General features: G+C 43.8%; 5 protein-coding genes across 5 annotated transcripts; 1 reads left to right on the top strand and 4 right to left on the bottom strand.

The window, feature by feature from the left end:
- Nucleotides 1–570: 570 nt before the first annotated feature.
- Nucleotides 571–2,127, top strand: LAESUDRAFT_758089 (uncharacterized protein; the record flags this gene model as incomplete). The annotated part of the gene is made up of 4 exons (XM_040912407.1): nt 571–1,103; nt 1,167–1,599; nt 1,661–1,845; nt 1,878–2,127. 4 exons carry the CDS (start codon nt 571–573, stop codon nt 2,125–2,127), a joined length of 1,401 nt encoding a protein of 466 aa, XP_040765701.1.
- Nucleotides 2,128–6,712: 4,585 nt separating this feature from the next.
- Nucleotides 6,713–8,665, bottom strand: LAESUDRAFT_758086 (uncharacterized protein; the record flags this gene model as incomplete). Its single annotated transcript, XM_040912406.1, has 2 exons — nt 6,713–8,489; nt 8,541–8,665. The coding sequence occupies 2 exons, from the start codon at nt 8,663–8,665 to the stop codon at nt 6,713–6,715; spliced, it is 1,902 nt and encodes a 633-aa protein (XP_040765700.1).
- Nucleotides 8,666–14,201: 5,536 nt separating this feature from the next.
- LAESUDRAFT_650204 (uncharacterized protein) lies at nt 14,202–14,363 on the bottom strand (the record flags this gene model as incomplete). The annotated part of the gene is made up of 1 exon (XM_040904225.1): nt 14,202–14,363. One exon carries the CDS (start codon nt 14,361–14,363, stop codon nt 14,202–14,204), a length of 162 nt encoding a protein of 53 aa, XP_040765699.1.
- A 1,675-nt stretch (nt 14,364–16,038) lies between these two features.
- LAESUDRAFT_650020 (uncharacterized protein) lies at nt 16,039–16,389 on the bottom strand (the record flags this gene model as incomplete). The annotated part of the gene is made up of 1 exon (XM_040904213.1): nt 16,039–16,389. One exon carries the CDS (start codon nt 16,387–16,389, stop codon nt 16,039–16,041), a length of 351 nt encoding a protein of 116 aa, XP_040765698.1.
- A 3,506-nt stretch (nt 16,390–19,895) lies between these two features.
- LAESUDRAFT_713259 (uncharacterized protein) lies at nt 19,896–20,741 on the bottom strand (the record flags this gene model as incomplete). Its single annotated transcript, XM_040906956.1, has 4 exons — nt 19,896–20,084; nt 20,124–20,458; nt 20,513–20,568; nt 20,653–20,741. The coding sequence occupies 4 exons, from the start codon at nt 20,739–20,741 to the stop codon at nt 19,896–19,898; spliced, it is 669 nt and encodes a 222-aa protein (XP_040765697.1).
- Between the last annotated feature and the right edge of the window lie 3,761 nt (nt 20,742–24,502).

Raw genomic sequence — 24,502 nt, 5'->3', positions numbered from 1 at the left:
ACCTCACTACAGGTGGTCGAAAGCTGAGACCACCCCCAGAGATCATCACCTCCAACACTGTTCCCCCCATCATTGTTGCTTCACAGCCAGTGCGACCCCTTCCCAACTTTGTTAAAGTCAACACACACGCACGACCCATTCGCCCTCTTCTGTCCAAAATTAGGCCCACCATCCATATCGAAATGCTCAAGAAGCAGGTCTCAGCCACCTGCTTCAGACTGCAACCAATACTAGGAGCATTCTGGGAGAGAATTGATCAGGATAGATGAAAGAAGGTACAACTCCTTGCATCAGAGTTAGACAAGGTCTGCACAGACCTCTACACGGGAACTCATGAATACACCTTTGTAGAGAAACAGGTCATCAACACGTGCTGCCTAGAGATAGGCAGGATCAACTTCAAGGAGATAGGAAAGCAGCAGAGGTTGGATGAGATCGTCAGGGAGATTGGGAAAGTCAAGGACAAGCAGTACCTAGGCTTTATTTTTAATTAGACACATGTCTATCTGCACAATGTCAGAATCTGGATGCACACAAATGTTGATGTTTGCACAAAGAATGCAGGACATCATGCATCCAAACATTGAGGCACATGACGGAAGCACACCTCGTGCTTCTAGACAAGCATCACCAGAACTCCGACCAGAAGATTCTGCATCGCAAGTTGGAGGACCACCATCCCCGACTCCATCACTCCTCCCCGCATACATCCCCCCTGCATGGTCTTACGCTGGACAACAGTACGAGCATCTCGAAGATGCTATCAGACAATCTGCACCCGGTGAGGTCCCGGACAACATTCGTGAATGGGTGATCGTCGTCATGAAGTCAATGGTAGACAATGAGCTCAAGAAAATGTACAATGTGCTCGGCGACAAAATGTACGAGCACAAAAGGATTCTTGAGGCCTCAATCGCATCGGCTCAAAATGAACGACAACTCAAAGAGGCAGTACTTAAGTCTGAAAATGAGAAGCTCTCAGACAGGATCAAAGCCCAGGATGCACACATGATCGTCCTCAACGATGAGATCACAACCATGCAGGGATCCATGCTAGACATGGGAAAAAGGATGATGGAACTAGGCAGCGAGAACACTAAGCTGTGACATGAGTTAGCTTCGCTCAAAGCAAGCGGCGTTACTAAAACACAAGGTCACAACTCCAGCAAGGTCCAATCCCACTACCCCTGCATTAAAATTGCTGAACCTCCACACTACTCGGGCAAAGGAAGTCTGGAGGACTGGCTCCAACAACTCGGTATATGGATGTGGTGGAATGAGATCAACGATGATGAACGCAAGATTACCACGGTGCTGCTGCACTTAGAAGGAGGTGCTTTTACATATATGTCTGAATACGCAACAAATGCAGCAGCATGGCAGGTGCTCGGTACTTGGGAAGACTTTGTCAATATTCTCAAGGTGAACTACAGGATGCTCGACCCAGACAAAGATGTGCAACAACATCTGAAGGAGATCTGCGCCAAGACCTATCCCACGATGGTCTTCTTCACTAAACAGTTCTGGCAATGGGCCACTAAGATGAACTTAGGGCACACCACACTCATTGGCTATATCACTGAACACCGAAGCAAGGAAGTATGACAGGCAATGGTAACTCGAGACAGCCTAGGGATCGCAGATCTGACCACATGGCCAGAATACCTCGACCTCTGTCTACAACTCGAATCCAAGTTCAGGGCCGACAAGGCAGGACAGTGCAGAACAGCAACAACACAATCATCACAAGCACCAAGAGCCTGAAAGGATCCTAACGCAATGGATGTGGACCACGTCACCCAACTCACCAAGGAACAGGAAGGCTGGCTGGAAAGAAAGCTCTGTGTACGTTGTGGAAAGCATCCCTTCATATTCAGACAGAAGTGCCCCGACCCAAAGTACAAAGGCAAATTAGAAATGCCCAGACAGGGACAAGCGACAAGGGCAATATCGACACCAGTGGCATCAAGCAGTTCCGATGATGGCAAAGTGAGGGAAGAAGCAGTCTGTGCCTTCCTCGCCAGCTATGATGCAAAGGAAAAGGATGCAGAACCAGAACCAGCTGTTAAAGCAGCTAGGATCACAGAGGTGGAAAGTGATGAGGATTTTCTTCGGCGGGTTCTCTGAGGTCTGGCCAGAGTTCTCATAGACATTGAAACAGTACCTACTCACTCGCGCATGTACCAGTTTCAGATTTTCTATATATTGCATCAACTGGTTCATCAAAACATGCGATCGATTTACCTGTTCACCTCAAACAGGGAGTAAGGGAACTCTAGACTGAGGCGCTCCTCGACTCAGGAGCATATTCTTGTTACATCAACTCACGGCTGGTTGATCAGTTAAATCTTGCTACGATCTCACTTGAGAAGGAGATCAGGGTATACAATGCAGATGCATCACATAACAAGGGTAGAACCATTAAGAAAAGGGTTCTTCTAAGTATAACCATCAGAAACCATACCAGCAGACAGAGCCTTCTTGTCACCAACATTGGTCACAAAGATGTTATACTAGATATGAGCTTTCTCAAGGAGCATAATACCGAAGTGGATTGGGGAAAGCTTAATATTGAGTTCACCTGGTGCCCACAACAATGCGCACCCTCACAGGTAGCAGTCCAGGAGGAGGACCTGGAAGACACAAACATCCCCCACATCGAAGACCTAATGGAGTTTGTCAGTTCTCAGGAGTTAGGTGACAACTGGAACAACATGGACAGCTTCATTAGATGGGTGTCATTATCAGAAGACCCTGATGCGCAGGCCATAGCATCACTTATCATGGGTCTTGACACCAAGAGGAATCAGGATAGAGCACCGCAAAAAGGAGAACAGGACAAAGACTACTGGTCACACTGGGTGAAACAATCAATAATTTGAGGTGAAAGATGGTAAAAATATTGAAGAAAAAGTTCAAATCTTCTAAGCATCTTCACTGTCAATTTGTAATAAAAGTATTTGAAATATTTTTAACATCTTTTGTTGTGAAAGATGATGAAAAGATTGAAAGGAGATTGCATGAAATATTAATAATCATTTCTTCAATCATTTTACAACCCCTTCATATAAAACTATGATGAAAAGTTTTAAAATCTTTTTTTACTTTTTTTTGATCAAAAAAGATGAAAATATTGTGACTATGTCACACTCTTGTTTTCATATACTAAGCTAGTACTAAGATATGGAGGCTAATACTCAGAATTATATATTAGCACTATACTAATCTTATAGTCAGAAGAGTAATACTAAGATTCTAATGTTAGCAGTATCCTAATACTAAAATTTTAATGCTAGTACTATGCTAGTATTAAGGTTTGAAGGTTAGTAATAAGCTAGTACTAAGGTCTGCAGAGTAATGCTAAGGTTTGAAGGTTAGTACTATGCTAGTACTATGCTAGTACTAAGCTTTGAAGGTTAGTACTATGCTAGCACTAAGGTCTGAAGGCTAGTACTAGCATGGTACTAGCATAGTATTGATCTCTAGATGTTAGCACTAGCTTAGTACTAGCGTAGTACTAGCGTAGTACTAACCTTCAGACCTTAGTACTGGCTTGGTACTAGTGTAGTACTAGCATTCAGGCTTTAGTACCAGCTGAATGCTAGCATAGCACTTACCTTCAAACTCTAGTACTAGCTTAGTACTAGCATAGTACTAACCTTCAGACCTTAATACTGGCATAGTACTAGCATTTAAATCTTAGTATTAGCATACTGCTAACATTGGCATCTTAGTCTTACTCTTCTGACTATAGCACTAGTATAGTGTTAACATATAAACCTGAGTATTAACCTCCATATCTTAGTACTAGCTTAGTATATGAAAACAAGGGTGTGACATAGTCACAATATTTGCATCATCTTTGATCAAAAAAGAGTGAGAAAAGATTTTGAAACTTTTCGTCATAGTTTTGTATGAAAGATTGTAAAAGATTGAAGAAATGATTATTAATATTTCATGCAATCTCCTTTCAATCTTTCATCATCTTTCACAACAAAAGATGTTAAAAATATTTTGGATACTTTTATCACAAATTGACAGTGAAGATGCTTAAAAGATTTGAACTTTTTCTTCAATATTTTTATCATCTTTCACCTCAAATTATTGATTGCTTCACCCAGTGTCAGCCTATGTCCCCAAACACTTCCACGAGTATGGTGATGTGTTCTCCAAGAAGCAATCGGAATGAATGCCCACAAGAAAGCCCTATGATCATCCAATCGAACTTGTTCCAGAGGCATCATTACCATGCCCGGCAAAGTTATATCCCATGAATCTACAGGAAAGGAATTCGCTCGACACGTGGATAGACCAAGAGTTGGCCAAAGAATACATCAAGAGGTCAAGGAGTCCAACAACAGCACCTGTCTTCTTCGTCAAAAAGAAAGATGGGTCACTGAGGTCAGTACAAGACTACAGGAACCTCAACGCGGTAACCAAGAAGAACAAGTTCCCAATCCCACGCATTTTAGACCTTATCGATAGACTCTCACAAGCTAGCATCTTTACAAACACATCGTGGCCCCTTCAAACCCACAGTAATGTACTTCAGTTTCTGCAACGCTCCTAGCACTTTCCAAATGATGATGCACACAGTCCTCAAAGACTTGATTCGCACAGGGAAAGTGGTAGTCTACCTAGATGACATCCTCATCTTTACCGACGATCTCGAAGAACACCGACAATTAGTAAAAGCAGTTCTACAGCACCTCCGGGACAACGACTTGTATGTCAAACTGGAGAAATGCTTCTTTGAACAGTCCTCAATTGAGTATCTTGGCATGATTATCAGCAAGAACTCAGTACAGATGGACCCTGCTAAAATCGAAGGAGTCCTTGGCTGGCCAGCACCTACTAAGGTCAAACAAGTATAGGCCTTTTTAGGATTCACGAATTTCTACAGGTGATTTATAAAGGACTTTGCGAAACTCGCACGACCTTTAACGCTTCTCACCTGTAAGGACGTGCCCTGGCAATGGAAGGAAGAGCAAGACCAAGCCTTCAGTGCACTCAAAATGGCGTTTACATCAGCCTCAATCTTACAGCTCCCCAATGACACTGCACCATACTGCCTAGAAACCGATTCCTCAGACTATGCAACAGGAGCAGTACTCGAACAGCTGGGAGAAGACAAGTGTTATGAAGCGTTCCCTGCTAGAACGTTCAGAACCATGTGTGCTTTCTCACACGTACTAGTCCACAACGTGGACGGAGACTTAGATACCAAATATACCTAACATCTCCAATAGTCACACAGACTATTAGCAGGGTTTATAGTGTGGTCAAGCCTAGTAGACGATGTAGCAGTGAGGTCCTCACTCTACCCTTGCTAGGCCTTGGCCGCTACAGCTACTGCACGTTCACCTGCAGGTTACTAGGTTCGCTGTTCTGACTCTAGCAAGCGTACGAGCTTACTACCTCTTGAGAGCGAGTACGATTGCATGAGGGTTCTAGAACTGAGAATGTTCAGAGTCACAGGTGGAAGAGGTTATCTTCCAGCTGCTGCTCCGCCCCTTTATATAGTCGCAGACCTATAGTCTGGGGTACTAGTACAAGGGGTCCTTTACACTGCCTCAGTGATAAAGATAGGTGAAACACACCGGAGCTTAGCTGCTGCGAGCCAGGTAATTGGCGAGCTAAGAAAAGCGTAGGTGAAATACCTGAAATATAAAATGGGAACCAAAGTCCTGGATCGCAGATCCTGGGGTTAGAGTTTGAGAACCCTAGAAGCTGTCCTCGGTCACATAGTGACTAGAAGCTGTCTTCGGTCACATAGTGACTGATATCACCTGACCGTGATTGGGCGTCTCTTCTAGGCGCTTGTTCATGGGGATCACGTGACCATGAGCGACAGTACGTTTCGTAACACAAGCTTCCCTCTCCAACTGCCAAGACCTCTTGGTGATTAAACCAGAAGATCCTGTCTTCTCCATCTGCGCTTTCGCCTCGAGAAAGGAAGTATTCTTGAAATAGTATGCGTAGAGCTGTTGTGTGATTCAGCGGAGGACTCATCATTCGTGCCGATACTTGATTGTTCTGATGCAGGGCTGCTCTGAGACTGATATCTCCTTTTGACTTGATCAGCCCAGGAAGTCTGATTGGTGCTTGATGATTCAGAATCACTGTTAAACAACTCGATGGTACATCCACTGCGATGCACTTGAGGGCTTGAGGGACTTGGAGAAGTTCCTTGCTTCACATTGCTGCCAGTGCTTGGATTCGAGGAATCAATACTGGAGTTCCGTGCATAGGCTGCCTTGGGATGCTTAGGTGATAACGAATCGGGGATTCATCCTGCATTCCATCGTTCGTGCTTTCGCAATGATCGTGACCTTGATTGGTTACTGTTTTCAGAAGTAACATTCATTCGAGGCAGTTTTGGAAATTCAAATTCGCGATGTCCGATACGATTACAGTTCCAGCATCGACCAGAGAACTGTTCTTGTCCCGGTTGTGAATGGCGAGAATCATCGTGAGTCCCTTTGAATGGCTGATTGATCCATTGGTTAATGGAAGGTGAGGATTGCTGGCCTGACTTAGTCGACTGCTGCCGTTTTGTCTTCTTCTGTTTGCCTTTCTGGTTAGGACATGTCTCCATATGCTGGCTGGGCATGTTATCTGCTGAAGAGGAAGACGTAGATGAAGTACTTTCATCATCATCTCCTTGCCGTCTCTTGTCAAATTTTCTTTGGACAATGGCCTTGATTCCATGCTATTCTTTTTGACTGAGATCGAGCGATGACATAAGTACTTCCTTCCATATTGACGTAGGGAAGGCTGTCTGGTCGTCATGTGATGAATGAGTTCGTATGGCGCCAATTCGAATGGTATTCATGCCAAGAATATGTTCAGACATTCGATCGATATCCATAGGTTCGTCATCATCTTCTTCGGCTTCCTTCTTCTTCTGATCGATATGGTGATCTCGATTGTCACCTCCGAGAAGAAGCTTGACAAATGTTGCATTGACCAACTTCGTTACCAATTGCTCAATCTGCTTTCGCATCTTCTTCGTGATCGGCGGATCTTGTGAGGGTTCTTGTGATCCGATAGATGCGTGTGCATCTTTCTTCTTAATTGAAGAAGCCTTCTTCTGCTTCTTCTTTGATACGATCTGTACGGGCAGGATTCGATCAATGTTTGGCTTCTTTGAAGGGCATTGATCCATCTCGTGCCCTGGCTTCCTGCACGTATAGCATAGGCGTTCCTTGACTGGGAGGTTCCGTACTTGTCGTATTCGTCGTGCCCTATCGATGTCCATTGCATTGGGATCGTCTATATCCATCAATTCTCCTGCATCCATTGAATCATCCTGATTCGCATGTGTGATGAAATCGAAGATGTTGCTTTTTCCTTTATGGACATTTCGAAGGTCGTTGACTTGTCTTGCACTGTCGCAAGCATCCTCATATGTGGTTGGAGGATTCGGAGTAAGGAAGACTTTTTCTGCCAACTTCGATTCCAAGCCTCGCTTGAAATGAACGAGCTTGGTATAGTCATCGTCGATTTCAGCATAGCGAAATAGGATGTCAAGATTTCTGATGTAATCGTCGACCTTCCCTTTCTTTTGCCTGCACTGATTGTCGAGTAACGTTTGCCATGCTTGGTCCTTGGTTGCGACTCCTCCATACTTTTCTTGGAGTGTCATCCGAAAGTCACGATAAAGTCCTAGATCATCTGATCTTCCTGTAGATGCGATCATCGCTGCTTTCCATGATTCGACCCATTTTGCTGCTGCTGAACCTGGTTCGAAGTGGGATAGGATGAACGTTATTTGACTGTAGTCATCGTCGTATATGTGGATGTTTGCCTGGAGATGTCGTTCTCCAGCCTGGAGGAATGACGTGAATGTTCGCTTATCTCCTGCGAATGGTCGGATCTCGCCTAGCTGTAATTCCTCCTTTTCCAATTCTGGTTGTGCAGAATTATACAGCGCGTAGAGATTCATTTCCAGGAGATATTCCTGCCACTGAAATTCCAGACATGTTGGTCCTGGATGCACTGGTGGTCCATTGGCTGGATCGTACCGTGCTTTGATGGGGTTTTGACGAGTAGTTCCCAGACTACTTGTTTGCGCCATGGCTGACTGTGGCCTTACTGGCATTCCGACTGGCGTTACTGGCCTTCCTCCTTCCGAGGATGTCCTGGTCAAGGGTATCGTCCTAACTCCTTTCCATAATCCTAATCCATCGTAGGGTTTCGTGGATGTTGGCGTAACGCTGGAATCGCTACTCCTTAGTAGACTTGGATTGATGCCGAGAGGATTCCATTCCTCCCCTCCTTTATCCTTGTTTGATCCCTCGGCGTCCTCTGGCCTTGGATCGACTTGTATTACTTCTCCTCTAGGAAGGTCCGTATGCGTTAGGAATTCGTCCTCGAAATCCTTTGCAATGTCCTTCCTATTATTGATTACGCGTTGAATTTCTTCAACGTCGCGTTCGAGCTCTCGAAGCTCCTGCTGTTCTTCTGGGGTTGTAAGGTTCCCCAGCCTTTGTCGTCTTCACAACGCAATGGCTCGTGTATTCTTGACATCGGCGAACCAATCCAATTCTTCATTGGTTGCATCGTTCCATGACAACGGCGTCGTGTATCCTTTATCTCCTTGATAGCCTACCGGCTCATCTCCAGAGTCCGATTCATATCCTTTGTTTTCACGATACGACATTTTGTCTTTTCTTGATGGTCCTTAACCAATTGTTCGTCGACCGCACCGGTCCGCGTTTCCACACAGAGTTCTTCTGGATAGTCACACAGACTACCGCTAGTTCCTTGAATCTTCTTGATTTCAAATTGCCTTCCCTGGGAAGGGCTTTAGCACGTCTTCTACGTGTGCCTCAGTTGAGGGCTTCTCTTCTGGATTACCACACAGGTAATCACTAGTGCTTGAGTTCGATCCACACAGATCTGAGTTAACCACACAGGTCCGAGGGTGTCCACACAGGTTCCTTTTCCCTGTCGTACCGAGGTAACCACACAGGTCCTGGAAGTGACCACACAGGTCTTGAGTTTCCTGTAGCGTCCAAGTAGACCCCACTTCTTGTAAGTGGTTAGAAACCTAAACAGGTTGACCTATAGAAAAACCTCTTCCAAATGTTATGAAGCGTTCTCTGCTAGAACGTTCAGAACCATGTGTGCTTTCTCACACGTACTAGTCCACAACGTGGATGGAGACTTAGATATCGAATATACCTAATGTCTCCAATAGTCAGGCAGACTATTAGCAGGGTTTATAGTGTGGTCAAGCCTAGTAGACGATGTAGCAGTGAGGTCCTCACTCTACCCTTGCTAGGCCTTGGCCGCTACAGCTACTGCACGTTCACCCGCAGGTTACTAGGTTCGCTGTTCTGACTCTAGCAAGCATACGAGCTTACTACCTCTTGAGAGCGAGTACGATTGCATGAGGGTTCTAGAACTGAGAACGTTCAGAGTCACAGGTGGAAGAGGTTATCTTCCAGCTGCTGCTCCGCCCCTTTATATAGTCGCAGACCTATAGTCTGGGGTACTAGTACAAGGGGTCCTTTACACTGCCTCAGTGATAAAGATAGGTGAAACACACCGGAGCTTAGCTGCTGCGAGCCAGGTAATTGGCGAGCTAAGAAAAGCGTAGGTGAAATACCTGAAATATAAAATGGGAACCAAAGTCCTGGATCGCAGATCCTGGGGTTAGAGTTTGAGAACCCTAGAAGCTGTCCTCGGTCACATAGTGACTAGAAGCTGTCTTTGGTCACATAGTGACTGATATCACCTGACCGTGATTGGGCGTCTCTTCTAGGCGCTTGTTCATGGGGATCACATGACCATGAGCGACGGTACATTTCGTAACAACAAGCTATGGCATCCAGTCGCATACTACTCCAAATCACTTAATGAACATGAGAGAAACTATGAGATTTATGACAAGGAGATGCTTGCAATCATTCGGGCACTAGAAGAATACTGGCACTATCTAGAAGGACATCCAGAACCCATTGAGATTTGGTCAGATCATCTCAACCTTACATACTTCCGCCAGGCACAGAAGTTATCCCAGCACCAAGCGTGCTGAGCATTATTCCTCACATGATTCAATTTTATACTTAGTCACTGATCTGGAAAGACTATGCTATGTGCCGATCCTCTGTCTAGGAGGCCAGACCATGAGAGGAGGGTGGACAGCGACAATTCGAACCAAATGTTGTTAAAACTGGAATTTTTCGCTATCAATGCGATTCGACCTGCTCCTGCATCTGAAGTTGATGATGCTCAACTACTGGAAAGGATCAAGAAGGCACTCACAGATGACACGATGACCAAGGATTATTGTGCACTTTTGACTACAGGACAGCGCGAATTTAGGAAAAACCTCGCGGAATGGAACTTTGAGCACAGACTGCTACTCCATCACGGAAAGGTTTATGTTCTCAAGGCTCAACAGCTACACCTCGACCTAATAAAGCTCCATCATGACACATTAGCAGCCGGACATCCAGGCAGGTTCAAGACATTGGAGCTCATTACTCGGAACTATTGGTGACCAGGAATGTCTGTAATGGTTAAGAAATACGTACAACGTTGCGACAGTTGTCAACGCAATAAGTACTCAAGAGAAAAACCATACGGACTACTACAACCCAATAATGTACCAGAAGGACCATGGAAGATCATCACCGTCAATCTCATCACCCAACTTCCTCCAGCCATGAACTTTAGGGGAGAAAAGAAGATGGCAATACTTGTCGTCGTAGACAGATTCATGAAGTGAGCGCACCTTTATGCAACAGACAATACAGTTACCTCATCACAAGTCACTAACATATTCTATAATGAAGTCTTCAAACTCCATGGATTACCGTGCCAGATTATCTCAGACAGAGGTACCCAGTGCGCGAGTAAACTATTCCAGGAGTTCTGCCAGAAGCTCGGTATAAAGTCTACAATGTCTACAGCATATCACCCCCAAACAGATGGTCAGATGGAAAGGGTTAACCAGGTGTTGGAACAGTACCTTTGTATGTACTGCAACCACAGACAAAATGACTGGGTCTACTATCTGCCAACAGTAGAATTTTCATACAATAACCAGACCCACGAGTCCACCGCACTTTCCCCATTTTTTGTCGAATATGGCTGGCATCCAAAAATGGCACCAGACGTACACGAGTCAATACATCATTCTTCATTAGAACACCTATTCGCTCACTGATCCGAGGCGCAAAAACAGGCAAAGGCAGCATTGGAAGTTTCAGCTTCGCGAATGAAATCGTACTTCGATGAGAAAAAGGGAGAAGTCCCATTCAAAGTCAGAGACCTAGTACTACTCAAAGAAAAAGATCTCAGAGTAAAGGTCAAATCCATGAAGCTAGGCACACAAAACTTCGGACCTTACAAAGTACTTCAGAAGCTAGGACCAGTCACGTTCAGACTAGAACTATCCAAGCAAATGAAGGTCCATCCAGTCTTCCATGCAAGCAAGCTAATCATGTATCATCAAGACACGGTCACAAACCGCGAACCCCCAAAACCTCCAGCAATCGAAATTGAAGAAAAACCAGAATTCGAAGTCGAAGAAATCTTAGACTCAAAGGTAGTAAGAGGAAGGGTTCAATACCTCATCAAATGGAAAGGCTATGACCATTCCGACGACACATGGAAACCCCGAACAAATCTTACCAACGCCAAGGAGTTGCTTCAAGAATTCCACCAACAACACCCAGATGCTCCGAAAGCACCAATCAGGGTTGTTATGTATGGCGGAAAACACTTCAAATTATCCTCATATAAAATAGCCCCAAAGTCCACACACAGGATAAGTCTGACAGATCACAATGACGATGACTACTTTATCTACCACAAGATGACGAAAAATGCCAAAGCTTCTACCAGGGGATCCGAGAACGTGGCAGGATGAGATATCTATGCCGCTGAAACTCATACAATCCTTTCCCATTCGCAAACAGTAGTAGGAACCAGAATTGCAATAGAACCTCCAGTTGGCACATACACCAGAATTGCCCCATGAAGTGGCCTTTCTGCACGATAGAGCATTGACATCAGAGCTGGTGTCATCGATCCAGACTACACTGGAGAACTAAAAGTCGTCATGATTAACCATTCAGACTATCCTTTCAATGTTGCCGTTGACGATCAAATCGCTCAGATAGTATTCGAAGCGTATGTCGAAGGCATACCAGTTGACTACAAGGGACCATTGAGAAACAGACATACATGAGGGGATAAAGGTTTTGGCTCTACAAGACGATGAGCCTTGAAAGGGGGGTAGTGTCACAGATTTTCACCACAAAAGTCCACACGTGACTTTACTCACACCACAGATCACGTGCTTTACCAATATTCCATGTCACTCAGCCACAGATGCGACGCGTAGGAATCAGGTGATAGTCTACATCACACGTTATGATCCAGACCCGTGGATGATATGGTCGGACCTGTCTATTCCAGAATACAATAGGGGCACTCATTTGAGAACAAAGGGAACAAGGACTATTGTTATGCATCGGCCTTCCACTTCCTATTAGTTTAGCCAGAAGCCCAGATAGGCACGATGTTCACACCAGAGAACAAAAGGAAAACCAAGATAGGCATGATGCTCACACAGCAGCCATCGATCTTCCCACTTATTGTTCTACTTCCGGACATTCCATTGTTTCATGTACGGCCATTAGCTTATATCCATAGATAGGTAGCTTAGGTAAGATAGTTCGCTGTACGTGTATATAAAGACCAGCATGTAGAGGACGAAACCTCAGATTGTTTCTCCTCATCTACTACCGTAGCACTCACTGAGCTTTCCAAGCTCCTGCATATATCTCTCACCCTTTCAGACGCTTGCTTCACCAACAAGTAAGTGTTAGGCTCTCAAGCCACATAAGGGATCAGGGGGATCAGGGCGACACGTTCCACGTGACCATTTCTTTTTAGTCTTTTTGATCTCTTGTCCGGCAGTGCCGTGACACGGTAATGGTTCTGGGCTTTGCCATAGCAACTATCTACAAAGGCCGTGGATACACTGAGGTAATCCTATCTAATCCAATGAGACAATTGCCTGTAAGTGGGCCCACTGTTGAGGGGCCAATGGGTGATGGCCAACAGGGCACATCACAATGGTTGCAACATCAGATGAGAGGATCTGTCCAAACTCAGAACAATGAGCGTGACGATCAGTCTTCATCTAGATAGGGTTGTGAGAAGATCCAGCCTATCCTGTACCTGGCTATACTGTATGCCAGTTGATAGGGGGGTTCTAAGTTGTGGTACCTGCCTATTGATTTAGGCGGCAAAGTGGTGCCACTATTTTGAGTGGCGAATTGGGTGCTTGCTAGCTTGGTGGTCTAATGAGTTCCTTTCTAGGCAAGTGACCTGGTGTCACATGATCAACACCTGACAACTTTCAAATAGGGCAAGTGATCAGTGTCACATGACTGAGTGGCTGAATCATGGGCACTTGGTGGTCATGTGGTAGACACAGTCATATTCGCAATGTATGTGGCAGTATTGTGTTGTTTATCCAAGTATCCACTTTGTGAGACCAATATGAAGGTTGGCATCCAAATAACCACTCAAATGAGAACTTTAATGGTGCAAAAAGAAAGGTGCCACTTAATACTGTGACAGTCCTACACATCTATGTTGTTGTGTGCATATCCATTTGGTGTTCTGCTTTTTCGTTTCGTTATCGCGCATTCTGGCACATGGTTTGTCCTCCCATTTGCCATCATCTGGTGCCTACTTTATGTTGTTTTCCTTCTGAATAGAGTTCATCAGTCTGGCACCAATGTGTATTGGCCATCGATGGCCCTTATAGATGTCATCAGGATGAGAATTTTAAATATGTATGGTGAATGTGCCTTATACATCCAGCGGTGTTCTATTGACCATATCATTTTGTGATTAGCAATTACGTGCACGTGCTGCAGTCCATATTTCCTATAGGTTCTGTTTATGCTATTTTTGAACGTCAATGCCATGGATCACAGTCATGTTCTATCGTCGTTTACGGCCAATCATTGCATGATACAAATTAGTTGTGTAAAGTATACACTGTGCTATATATTGAAATGATGCATATGACAATCAATTTCATTCTACCATGCCATCGTTTCATAATCTAAACTGGCCAATCATTCATCTTCCATCAACAATCTCTTGTCATGAGGTTCGTGAAACATGTTTTCGTCGAAATCTCTGAGTATCTGTATTGTTTCCTAGCTGTGACTGCGCAAAAGCGCAATGTATAAATTGAACAGGCTCAGCTTTCTTGTCGGAGGCCTCACCATGTTAATGAACACGTTTTCCATAGTTTGTCCTTGTGATCGATAATCTGTCAATGCATAAGCGACTACGATTGAATACTGTCTCCGATACATTGTGACCTTGATGTGTTGGTTCTCAGCACCTACATTGGTAACATTAAGTGACTATGTTTGCTGTGCAGGCTCGATTGAAATTTCCTACTCCTCCAGTCCTTCTAGCTTCGCAACCTTTGTCCCTTTCAACTTGACAATGATGTACACCGGTAAGTGTTGCAATCTGACTATGGTATTGTTCCCATGTTCTGACTTCTCTGGATGCAGTATGATCTTTGTTATCATGCCTCGCACTCCATTCACAATTGTCACAGCGCTTTACGATCCCTGCCTGAAAGGCGAGGAACTGGCTACAAGATGTAGCCTGCATCTCATGACCCATGACCTGTGTTGCATGGTGATATGAAGCAAGAGCGGGCTCAAAGGGCCCCTCAGCCTTATATGTTATGAGCATAAGCATATGGCCTGTTAGGCCTCATATAATAGGTGAATGAAACTGGGGAACTCAAGGCATACTTATATACATGTAGTCAGGACCCCTGGCACGTGTGCTCCTGTGAGACCTCTGGTACCTACATGTGAACATAATGCCAGAACCAGTAATGGTTCTGGTCTCGACCATAATGACTATCCACGAATGGCCATTGCCGATCCAATGAGATATATCATATAACATGGCGCCACTTCTGTGAGTGACTGTTGTAGTGCCACTGTTGAGTGGCCAATGGTGTTGGTCCTATTGGACGTATCCAATAGGGTTATTGCTACTACCCATGATGTGGCGAACATAGTCCTTGGTGATTTAGGCTCCTTATCCAGTCACATGACTGGGTGTTCAGATTGGGCCCCTGATTGGTCAGTTGGTGGATGCAGGCACATTCGCGAGATATGTGGCTGTATCTTATTGTTGGTGCGAGTATTCGCATTGATAGACTAATATGAAAGTTTGTATCCATATCTGGATATAGGATTGCCTTATATAAGACTTATGTTGTCGAAATGAATATGTCTGGATAAAACTATGACAACAATATTCAAGTCTGTTGACAGATTCAGCGTCACCGTGACTTTCATACCGACAGCAATCTTCATCTCCAGTGGTAGTCGTCGCTTCTGATGTCTTGCTGGCTTATGTTCTGTCCTCGCCAAAGCTATTTTTTTATGAATATTTAACGCACGTCCTTCTATGTCATCTTCAGCTGTACATATAAACATCCTTTTACCTGTTCAGTTGCAGTGCCATTTGAGTGCTACGTTGTTCCATGCTTCACGTACACCATGGCGGGGAGTGACTAGTGTAGCTGAGCTCCATGGAGGTGAGTCATAGCCTGATTATGGACAGTTTCTGTCATTGATAACGAGCTCCTGCAGCATGCGCTCAGCTTCTGACATTGCCAGCACGTAAGTGCTATAGGAAGTCCAATCATACTGGGTCGATCATGTGAACTTGTTCTTTCAATATGATGACCGTACAAAAATGTTCGTATAACAATCTTCCTGCTCGACTATCTTCTGACACTTTCTTGACCATTTTGATCAGATAGTACAGTGCCAAAGTGGGTGGCTGCGACACAGAGGTGAATTGATGAAAATCACCACATAATATCACATTGATGCCTCCAAACAGTTCATCTTCGTGGTCAGACCCTGCTCTTGCTGATCTGATGTTACGTTCGATCCTGGCTAACATCTCCTTCGATATCATCAATATCTCATCTATTATGAGATATCTTTTTCACCCCCAGTACATCACTAACATTTTTCTCTTTTTCGCAGACATTGGACGACCATTAACGTTGATTCCTGCTATCGTATGGGTTGTCTTGCCATCGATCACCAATGTCGCTATCCCTGTATATGCTGCTTTCGCTAGCCATTCTTCCACTCCCATCCTGGTGAAGGTGCTGTCTATTGTCTGGATGACTGTTGACTTTTTGATGCCTCCTTCACCATGTATCAACATCATAAGCTGCAGAGGTCGATTTCCTGACGTTATATGTTTTAGGTGCCATGAAACGATCTCGTAAGCCCTTCGTTGATCGTCGAGCAGTTGTGAGTGATCTAACGCTTCCAAAGATTCAGTCATCAGATGTGAGACCATCATGTCTACAGTCAGATCACTGTCGACATTTCCTTGATAATGTTTGACATCGCTGATCTCTTCATTGTCATCAGCATTGATGGAATCAGACAGTCTAAGCTTGTTTGATTGCTTTATCAGGTCCAATTTCCATCTCTGTAATTGATCCAGGTCATTACACGTTGCACATTGTGTCGACAAGAGACACATTGTCCATTTCGAATCATCAAATATACCAGCAATTTGTCCCATTTCTACCACTAGGAGCCCATGCAAATGTTCCCAGATCACTTCCAAAGCATCCGTTAACTCCACTATGAGCATTTCATCATCATGTTCGGACATGTTCACCCTATTGTCACCAGCATTGACTTCATCATGAAAATTCACATCGACTTCGCTTTCCTTATCTGGGGATGGTACCGCATGACCGGTGTCATTTTTCCTCTCTGCATGCTCTAATGCACTCACTTCGCATTGGTGAAAATGTTGTATATTTAAAATAATTCTTCAGATACCATCTGACGTGCCACGCAGAAACTGTTCATATGTATTTTTCCATGTTTGTTCGTGCTCTCAGAGACCTTGTAACTGTTGCCATGGCTTCAAAAGCAGTAACATGGATGCACAATAAAATGCTCTGACATGGAGATCCATCAAATCTCAACATGAAAAATATTTTCGATGAAGTTGAGTAGGGTGTTATGCCCTTCAGTTCACAATATTCGGACTCATTGTTGTGAAATGGATGCCCGGACCAATATCGTGATCACATGTTGAAAATATGTCCTCTTTCCTCCCTCTCATTATTGAGTGCATGCTCGCTTCTGCTTGTTAACTTCTCTTCATAGGTGTTCATGAAAAATTCTAACACGTTGTGTGTCTCAAGCTCATTTACTCGAAATTGATAATCGACAACCTGGCTTCGCATATTCAAACAATGTTGATCATCGAAACTAATACTGACATTTTTGTCATCATCTTGCTATGAACAATTTGTCAATGCGAACATGTGAATGTACTTTTTAATGATGTATGTCAACATGATTGTCAATGGATTCACCACTATCGTTTGATTGTGGTGGATGAACAGACATGCTGTATATATTTACACTCAGTTATCACTTTGTGCTTGATGGTTCATTGAATTAACTCACTTATTCGTTGACCGTAAACTGCTGTCATTCTTCAATAGATATTGCACAAAAGTTGATCAATAAATGGTCTCGTACTGATGCGAGCTGAATACGAATCCCCACTCCATCAGAAGCATTATGACCATCGGTGCTGCAACTTCTTATTCTCTGTTCAATACATGTATATACTGGAACAACATCATTTGATTATGCTTTCTGATGTCTTGCAGATACGGATTGTCTTCTAATTGGAAAGCTGGTGAATTCGCAAACAGTGCTGACATATTATAGCTTCGCCCCTGTTTCTTGCTCGTATAGTTGGTTTCATAGAAGGTAATGTTGTCTGTGTCTCTGCCATTCATAAGGAGTTTGATGTCATTGTTACAGCATACTGCAACTGATATGTCTGGTTGCCATGAGTTGAAATACCCAAACGTATGCTTTGGTCCCCATCTTCTAGCTTCATCTACCCAATTGACATTGAACAGAGCCCAGGGGGGTGCCTCGCTTGCACCCTCTGTACTTCATCAGGCAGTGATTCGCTTCGCATTTATGAACCTGCTTTGATCGTGCTACCCTCTTCTCCAATCTAATGAAATCTTTTTTGTAGCTCCCCCAGCTAGGATCTGGTGGCCTTCCGTATGCAATTTGAGGTTCCGGTGCACATGATCTAATAGACGACTCATTATCCAGTCCATCTACATGAGCATGGATTGTGTTTGCAATGTACGTGCGCACTTTCTCTCAGAAGTCTTCTTGACTGAAAGCGTTGATCATTTCATCTGCTGACGGTGCATCGTGAAGCCATACAAACATATGAAGATGGAGAGTTCCATGACCTTGGCTTTCTACCACTCCAAAATAACTGCTCACACGATCAATAACCCCAATTTTGCTTTCAACTCATTTTCCATGGTTCGTAACTCTTATTTGAAACAACTTCTCTACAATTGCATTGACAAGATACTTGAAAAATTGTGCAGCAGCCATAAGATCATGTGCAACATTGCTCGCACATCGTTTTGCATCTGGTCCTAGAGTTGCAGATAAGTTTTCCATATCAATGCGCTCTCCAGCGAAAATCTGGACGATAGGATCATGTAAGTCATCAGAATTAATTGTCATCCACAGGGTTGGTGGTGACAGGTAAATGGATGTAGACCATATCTTCGATCTGGGCTGATAACGTGCTTGATCAGATCCTATAACCCATCCACCCACAGCATGAATATATGTCTTCAGCAAATGCATGGCCCTGTTACTTATAGACCTCTTTGCAGCCTCTTCTCTTGCTGCTTGACGAAGATCATCTACAGTGATATGTGTCAAAATCTGCGTGTCTGCTTCGAAGCCATGCTGATTGATTTGGATTTTTGCAGATGTAAGAGCCTGTCTCCTTTGTTCGATACCAAACACCAGAAAAGGGAATGAATGATGTCGACAAAAATGTCCATCATGGAACTGCAAACACCATCAAACATGTTCAATGAAAGATACATGGACCAGTCGATCAGCTTCAATGCCACCAACACCATATGGAAACAAGGTGGGAAATGCTTTCTTGAACAGATTATGTTCATGTTGATTCGAATCGTTCACATCTCGCTGCAGAGGATAGCCAAAATCTTGCACTGGATGTTGGCTATGCTGCACCAAATAACATCCATTGTGTTCATTTTGCCATGTATTTTCAAGCCCTCACATCATTAATTCATCCATGGACTGGCCAATTGAATCCATATCAGCGCTGGTTACAAACTGGAGTGGTAAAACATCTCCACCGCTATCTGAATTGATGCAAATATTCATCAGTGTTTACATAACATGACATTTGTGCATAAATGGCTAACCATCTGCAACATGATGATTGTTTGTGTCCATGTTGATGTACAAAGGTACATAGTTGTCATTCTCAGCCTGTAATATACTGACATCTTCGTTTTGACATGTAACGGCAAGCAATTCTTCAGGAACATCATCTTCGGAGAGACATTGAATGCACAAAATGTCTATTTCAATGTCTTTATAATAGCAGTTATGGGCTTTCAGCCATCGAAGAGCATCTGCCACTGCCGCTCATCTGACTCAATATGTCTTGTGAAGATGATGTCTCCGTAACCATCCTTTCCCAATGAAAGTAATGGATATCAAATGAGCTAAGATTGCAGGTGGTCGCGGCATCAGATTTCTGGCTAACATCTCCATGATCTTCAGATTTTTGAGGGTGAACATAGTAATGTTACCATTCAAAGCTGTTTGTAAGGAATCCTCCTTTATCGCGGTCAATGGGTCCTTTAGATACAACTTCACGGTGAACACCTGAGGATAGAGTAATGCAATGAGCTGCTTTTTGGGCAAGGTAAGCTTTGCGAGCTTTCAGGGAATGCTTCCTAACCACAGATTGTTCACTAAAGACCACCTTGCAATTTGACCATCCCTGCGTTCGTTGTTCAAATTTGACATGCATTCAGCACAGATGTCCATGATCTTTTCTTCCTCTATGTCACGAATTGCTTCTCGTGCAAGCACAATGCCATCCACCATGTCATGGAATGGTTCGATGGTCTGCGAAATGAGGCAGTCATAATTTGGTATTTGACTCACGGAAACTGGCTGAGTATCTAATAATGACTGCAGCCCCCATCGACCACATACACCGCATATCGTCAACCTCAGTGCTTTGCTCGAAATCGAATCCATGAACTGCCTGTGGCATTCTCTGCATTCTTCTTCTGTCAGCAATGATAGAAACGTGCTTTCTTCTGCATGCCTTTCACTCGCACTGCTGTCTTCTGTCTGCACTGTGCTTCTATTTGCATGTTGTCGACCATCTCGCCACTCCCATTCCCTTTTCCAATATGCATGTACGTAATCCCGATGGGCGATGCATTTTAATTCAGTCTTGCGAATGACAGCTTCATGCAATGCAGCCTGCAAATCTGAAGGAAACCTCTTCAGTTGAATTAACAATGATTGCTTGTCACATTGCTGACATTGAGAGATGTGCTCAATCAGCTCGACGATCACACATATCTCCTCGACGGTCAAGCTAGCATATGGAGATGTCATACTGTAAGCACTATTTGTATAGCTTCCATGTAAACTTGTCACTTTCTAATACTTCTACTTCTACCTAGCCTCCCTGACATTTGTGTCATTCACCACCTTACATTCCCCGATTTCTGCATCCAGCCCATCTAGCACCCTTCCTGTAGCTTCCATGTAAACTTGTCACTTTCTAATACTTCTACTTCTACCTAGCCTCCCCGGCATTTGCATCATTCACCACCCTACATTCCCTGATCCCTGCATCCAGCCCATTTAGCACCCTTCCTCGACCACTCTATGATCACGCTGAAAATTCACATGGCCATTAATTGGTCATTCTATGTGTCATCATTTTTTGTAATCATTCTTGTCATCTGCTGACACCACCAACAGACTCCGACGGCGGCGTAGCTTGTACTGTCCTTCTTTATTTCATAATGTCAGAAAAGTTGTTATATTTATATCGTTGGAGAAAATTGACATCACCGCAGCCCACTTTACTAAATCCTCCTTGACTGTGTTTCTCTTTATCATGCCTGACACAAATTCTTCTTCGACCATATCTTCTCGTCATTCCAGTCCTCTACATGCAACATCACCTGCTGCAACTTCCATTTCTACCTTCTCCTCATCCACACCTTTTGTCACTACACTACAAGGTGTCATACAATCACTTCTCAGTGATGCTGATGTCACAGTATATTAGCACTTCCCTATTCAGAAGGCTCTACTATAACAGGACTCAAGCAGCGTCACCAAAGCCAGCCACAAAAGCCACACGACATCATTGATAACCAGCTAAGCGCTCAAGGATCTTATCGATTGTAGACGTCAATCACCACATCACGTGATCCACAAGGTAGTGCCCTATCAAGCACCCCTGACATGTGACCTGAAGAGATGCCCAAGCACATGACATCCTGATAGTCGCTCAATAGGATCGGGCATAAGCACGGGACACCGAGGTCTGGATTGGTAAGGAGGTCGGCCTTATACCTCATGGCCAAGACGGCACCCCGACAGAATGCCGCATAGACCATGACCTTATCTATAAGTCTACGGCCCACCAATGACTACGTAGTATTTACTAGTAGGTACATTGCTATTGGCTGTAGCACATTATATAATATGCACATGTGGCTTGCTAGGACCCCAGTAGGTACACATAGTTAGAGTGATCGGGGTCCAGCCCCACATGTATATATATGCCCTATGTGACTGAGGTAGCCCTCAGTCTTATTCATCTATTTCTCACATCCATCGTGGCTTGTCACAACCCTTCATCCCTGAGTCAGCTCGACAGTGAGGCCTATCGCCACTCACTTGTCCTTAGCCTACCATTGGCTGATAGGGGGCTCACCACCCTTTTATGTTGAATCTTGAGTCACCGCTCCAAGTGGGACCCTGGGGCCTTACAAGGCACTCAGTATAAAGGTCATCTGTGAGCGGGTCGTGTGTGAAGCACCCACGGACATCATATCATGTTTGACAAAGCTTAGCCGTGACAGCTGATATGAACCTGGCTTTCCTGAAGAACCCCAACATCACAAAGATGACTAACATTTGTTGGGTAGAAGACGTGGACGGTCGCGGCGTACTAGTTCATAAAGGTGAAAATGAAGCTGCTGTTTTTTAATTTGTTGGTATCATTAATGGTCGTTCATTCTGGCTCCAACCGTGTGGTAATTGGAGCTCCAGACTGAGAGAGAACAATAGAGAATTTGAGTATCATTCAGCCTCTGCCTGTCTCATCCCCCCTACTATCGATCAAATTACGACGTGTCATACGAAGGCATGCGATACACTTCGCACCATAGAAAGACAATTGAAAGAAGAAAAAAATGCTCAATGGTCACTGACCATATACTCGACGCCGAAGATCACATCAAAATTTGACAAAATATTCGAGGTTCGTCCCTCATCATGCGTTATCACAATTTAACTAAAAAAGGAACTGTCCTCATAGCGCGTTGATCAAAAAGATGAACGGCAGTTCGACCAAGGTGGCATCCATGTTGTTCACATCATAATATGACATTAATCTAGTACTTACAGAGTTTAACATTGATAACTGGCCGTGCGCTAATGCTGATGCCCTTACAGTGAGGGATAAGCTATCTCAGCTTGGTACATGGTGACCCCGACTGCTTCCCACATACGACAGACATGATCATCTCATCAAACCTGACAAATATGAAGAATTATTGAAAAGTGCCCTCATAAAAGCTGTCATCACCATCTCTAGATGGAAAGTCAACAACTCAATCTCCTTCAGCTCAGACATTGTCAAGTTGAATATTATTGACCAGCCCATTAGTCTCATCACCCCTCCCCTCAAACGCCATGCTGAGGATGGTCCCGTGCATAGCCCAAATAAAAAACTCATTCCTGGCAAATGGTAAGCGACATCCTTTAACTCACTTCATCATGCTAACACATAGTATCCTTTTGAGACCGCTCAATGTGACTTTCATGTGCTGCCATCAAATGTATTATTAGCCTGCAATTGTACACCGTGTTGCTTTCCTCAACCACTCTACATTTTCATTGTACATGCATCTACACACATGTTCACTTATTGTATGATGTGATGTTACGTTCTGCTTTTTGCTATCGTCTGTGCTTTTTTGGTTCCAGTACACTCTTCATTTTTTCGATTTTGGCAGCTGTAATTGTAATGCACACGATGAATGAATGTTATAACAAAACTTTACAGTACAATGTATACAACCCCTACACATTCCAGAGAAAGCAATTGAAGTGCATCAACAACTATGCCCATAGCATCCTGCAGGGTAAATTGTATAGCAACTACATCAGATTTCTTTAGCAGCTCACGCCGATATTTGGGCAATGAAATCTGTGAAAATTGTACAAATACACGGGCATCGTAGACATTGTTGAACAGTTCCAGTGCAACGACAGTAACCTTCTTCACCTCTACAACTTCTCAGTGCTCAAACATAACTCAACGTGAACTCCAAAAGCCTACCTTCAGGGAAAACAGATAGCATATGTGCCATTGCCATGCGATCGACCATTCAAATAACCTCAATCATTATCTCTGCAAGTTCACTAGGCATCGGTGGTGATATCTTCGAAGTGAGCCCAACTAGAATAATTTTGACCGAATATGACAGTGACATCATTAGAGACACATTAGAAGACAGACGTCTCCATCATGCATCAGCCGGCACTGTGGTTGCACTATAATATGACAATTGAATGTCCGTTCAACTGAACAGCATTTTTACGATGCTGTCACACAGAAATTGAACGTCATTTCAATAACTCACTATCCTTGCATGACCAGTCACTCACCTTCCAATAGCTTCTTGTTCCTCAACAGATAGAATATGCATTATTGCCAATACCTTATTAATGACCCTCATGTTCTCAACTTCCCATGTGTCGCTGTCGCTGAACAAACAGAAAAGTCTGTCAACCACAATCACAAAATAGTAGCTATACAACTTACCTTTCGAACATGCTATTGTCTATACCTGAAATAGTGACATTAATGATCACGATAGAAAGATGCTATGAAAAAGACAGCGCAGCATAATGAACGCTGCCTATTAATGACCATGAACTGTGGCTGATGACAATGCTCTCGACTTCCATATTTCACAGTTTCAAAATTGTATGCTCCACCTGAAATTTTACCATGTCACATCAATGATAGAACATCCTATTATTTATCACACTTATAGCTGCACCTCATTGTTAAAGGCCAGACTTTAGCCTATATTATGTCTCAGCCACCGAGTCTGTATACATGTGATTGCTCACGCTGAGTCAGAATTTGGGCTTGTTTCAGCTTACTCCCTGAATCTTTCCGTTGAACCTCCTCTCACTGCTTTCCACTCTTTCGATCTCAACTGATCAGCTATACGACATGCCAACATCACAACACTATCATATTGATCAGGACA

This window comes from Laetiporus sulphureus (assembly GCF_001632365.1).
Source record: "Laetiporus sulphureus 93-53 unplaced genomic scaffold LAESUscaffold_13, whole genome shotgun sequence".
NCBI lineage: Eukaryota > Fungi > Basidiomycota > Agaricomycetes > Polyporales > Laetiporaceae > Laetiporus > Laetiporus sulphureus.
The sequence above is the reverse complement of the archived record's forward strand: the minus strand, read 5'-3'. Positions and strand labels throughout refer to the sequence as shown.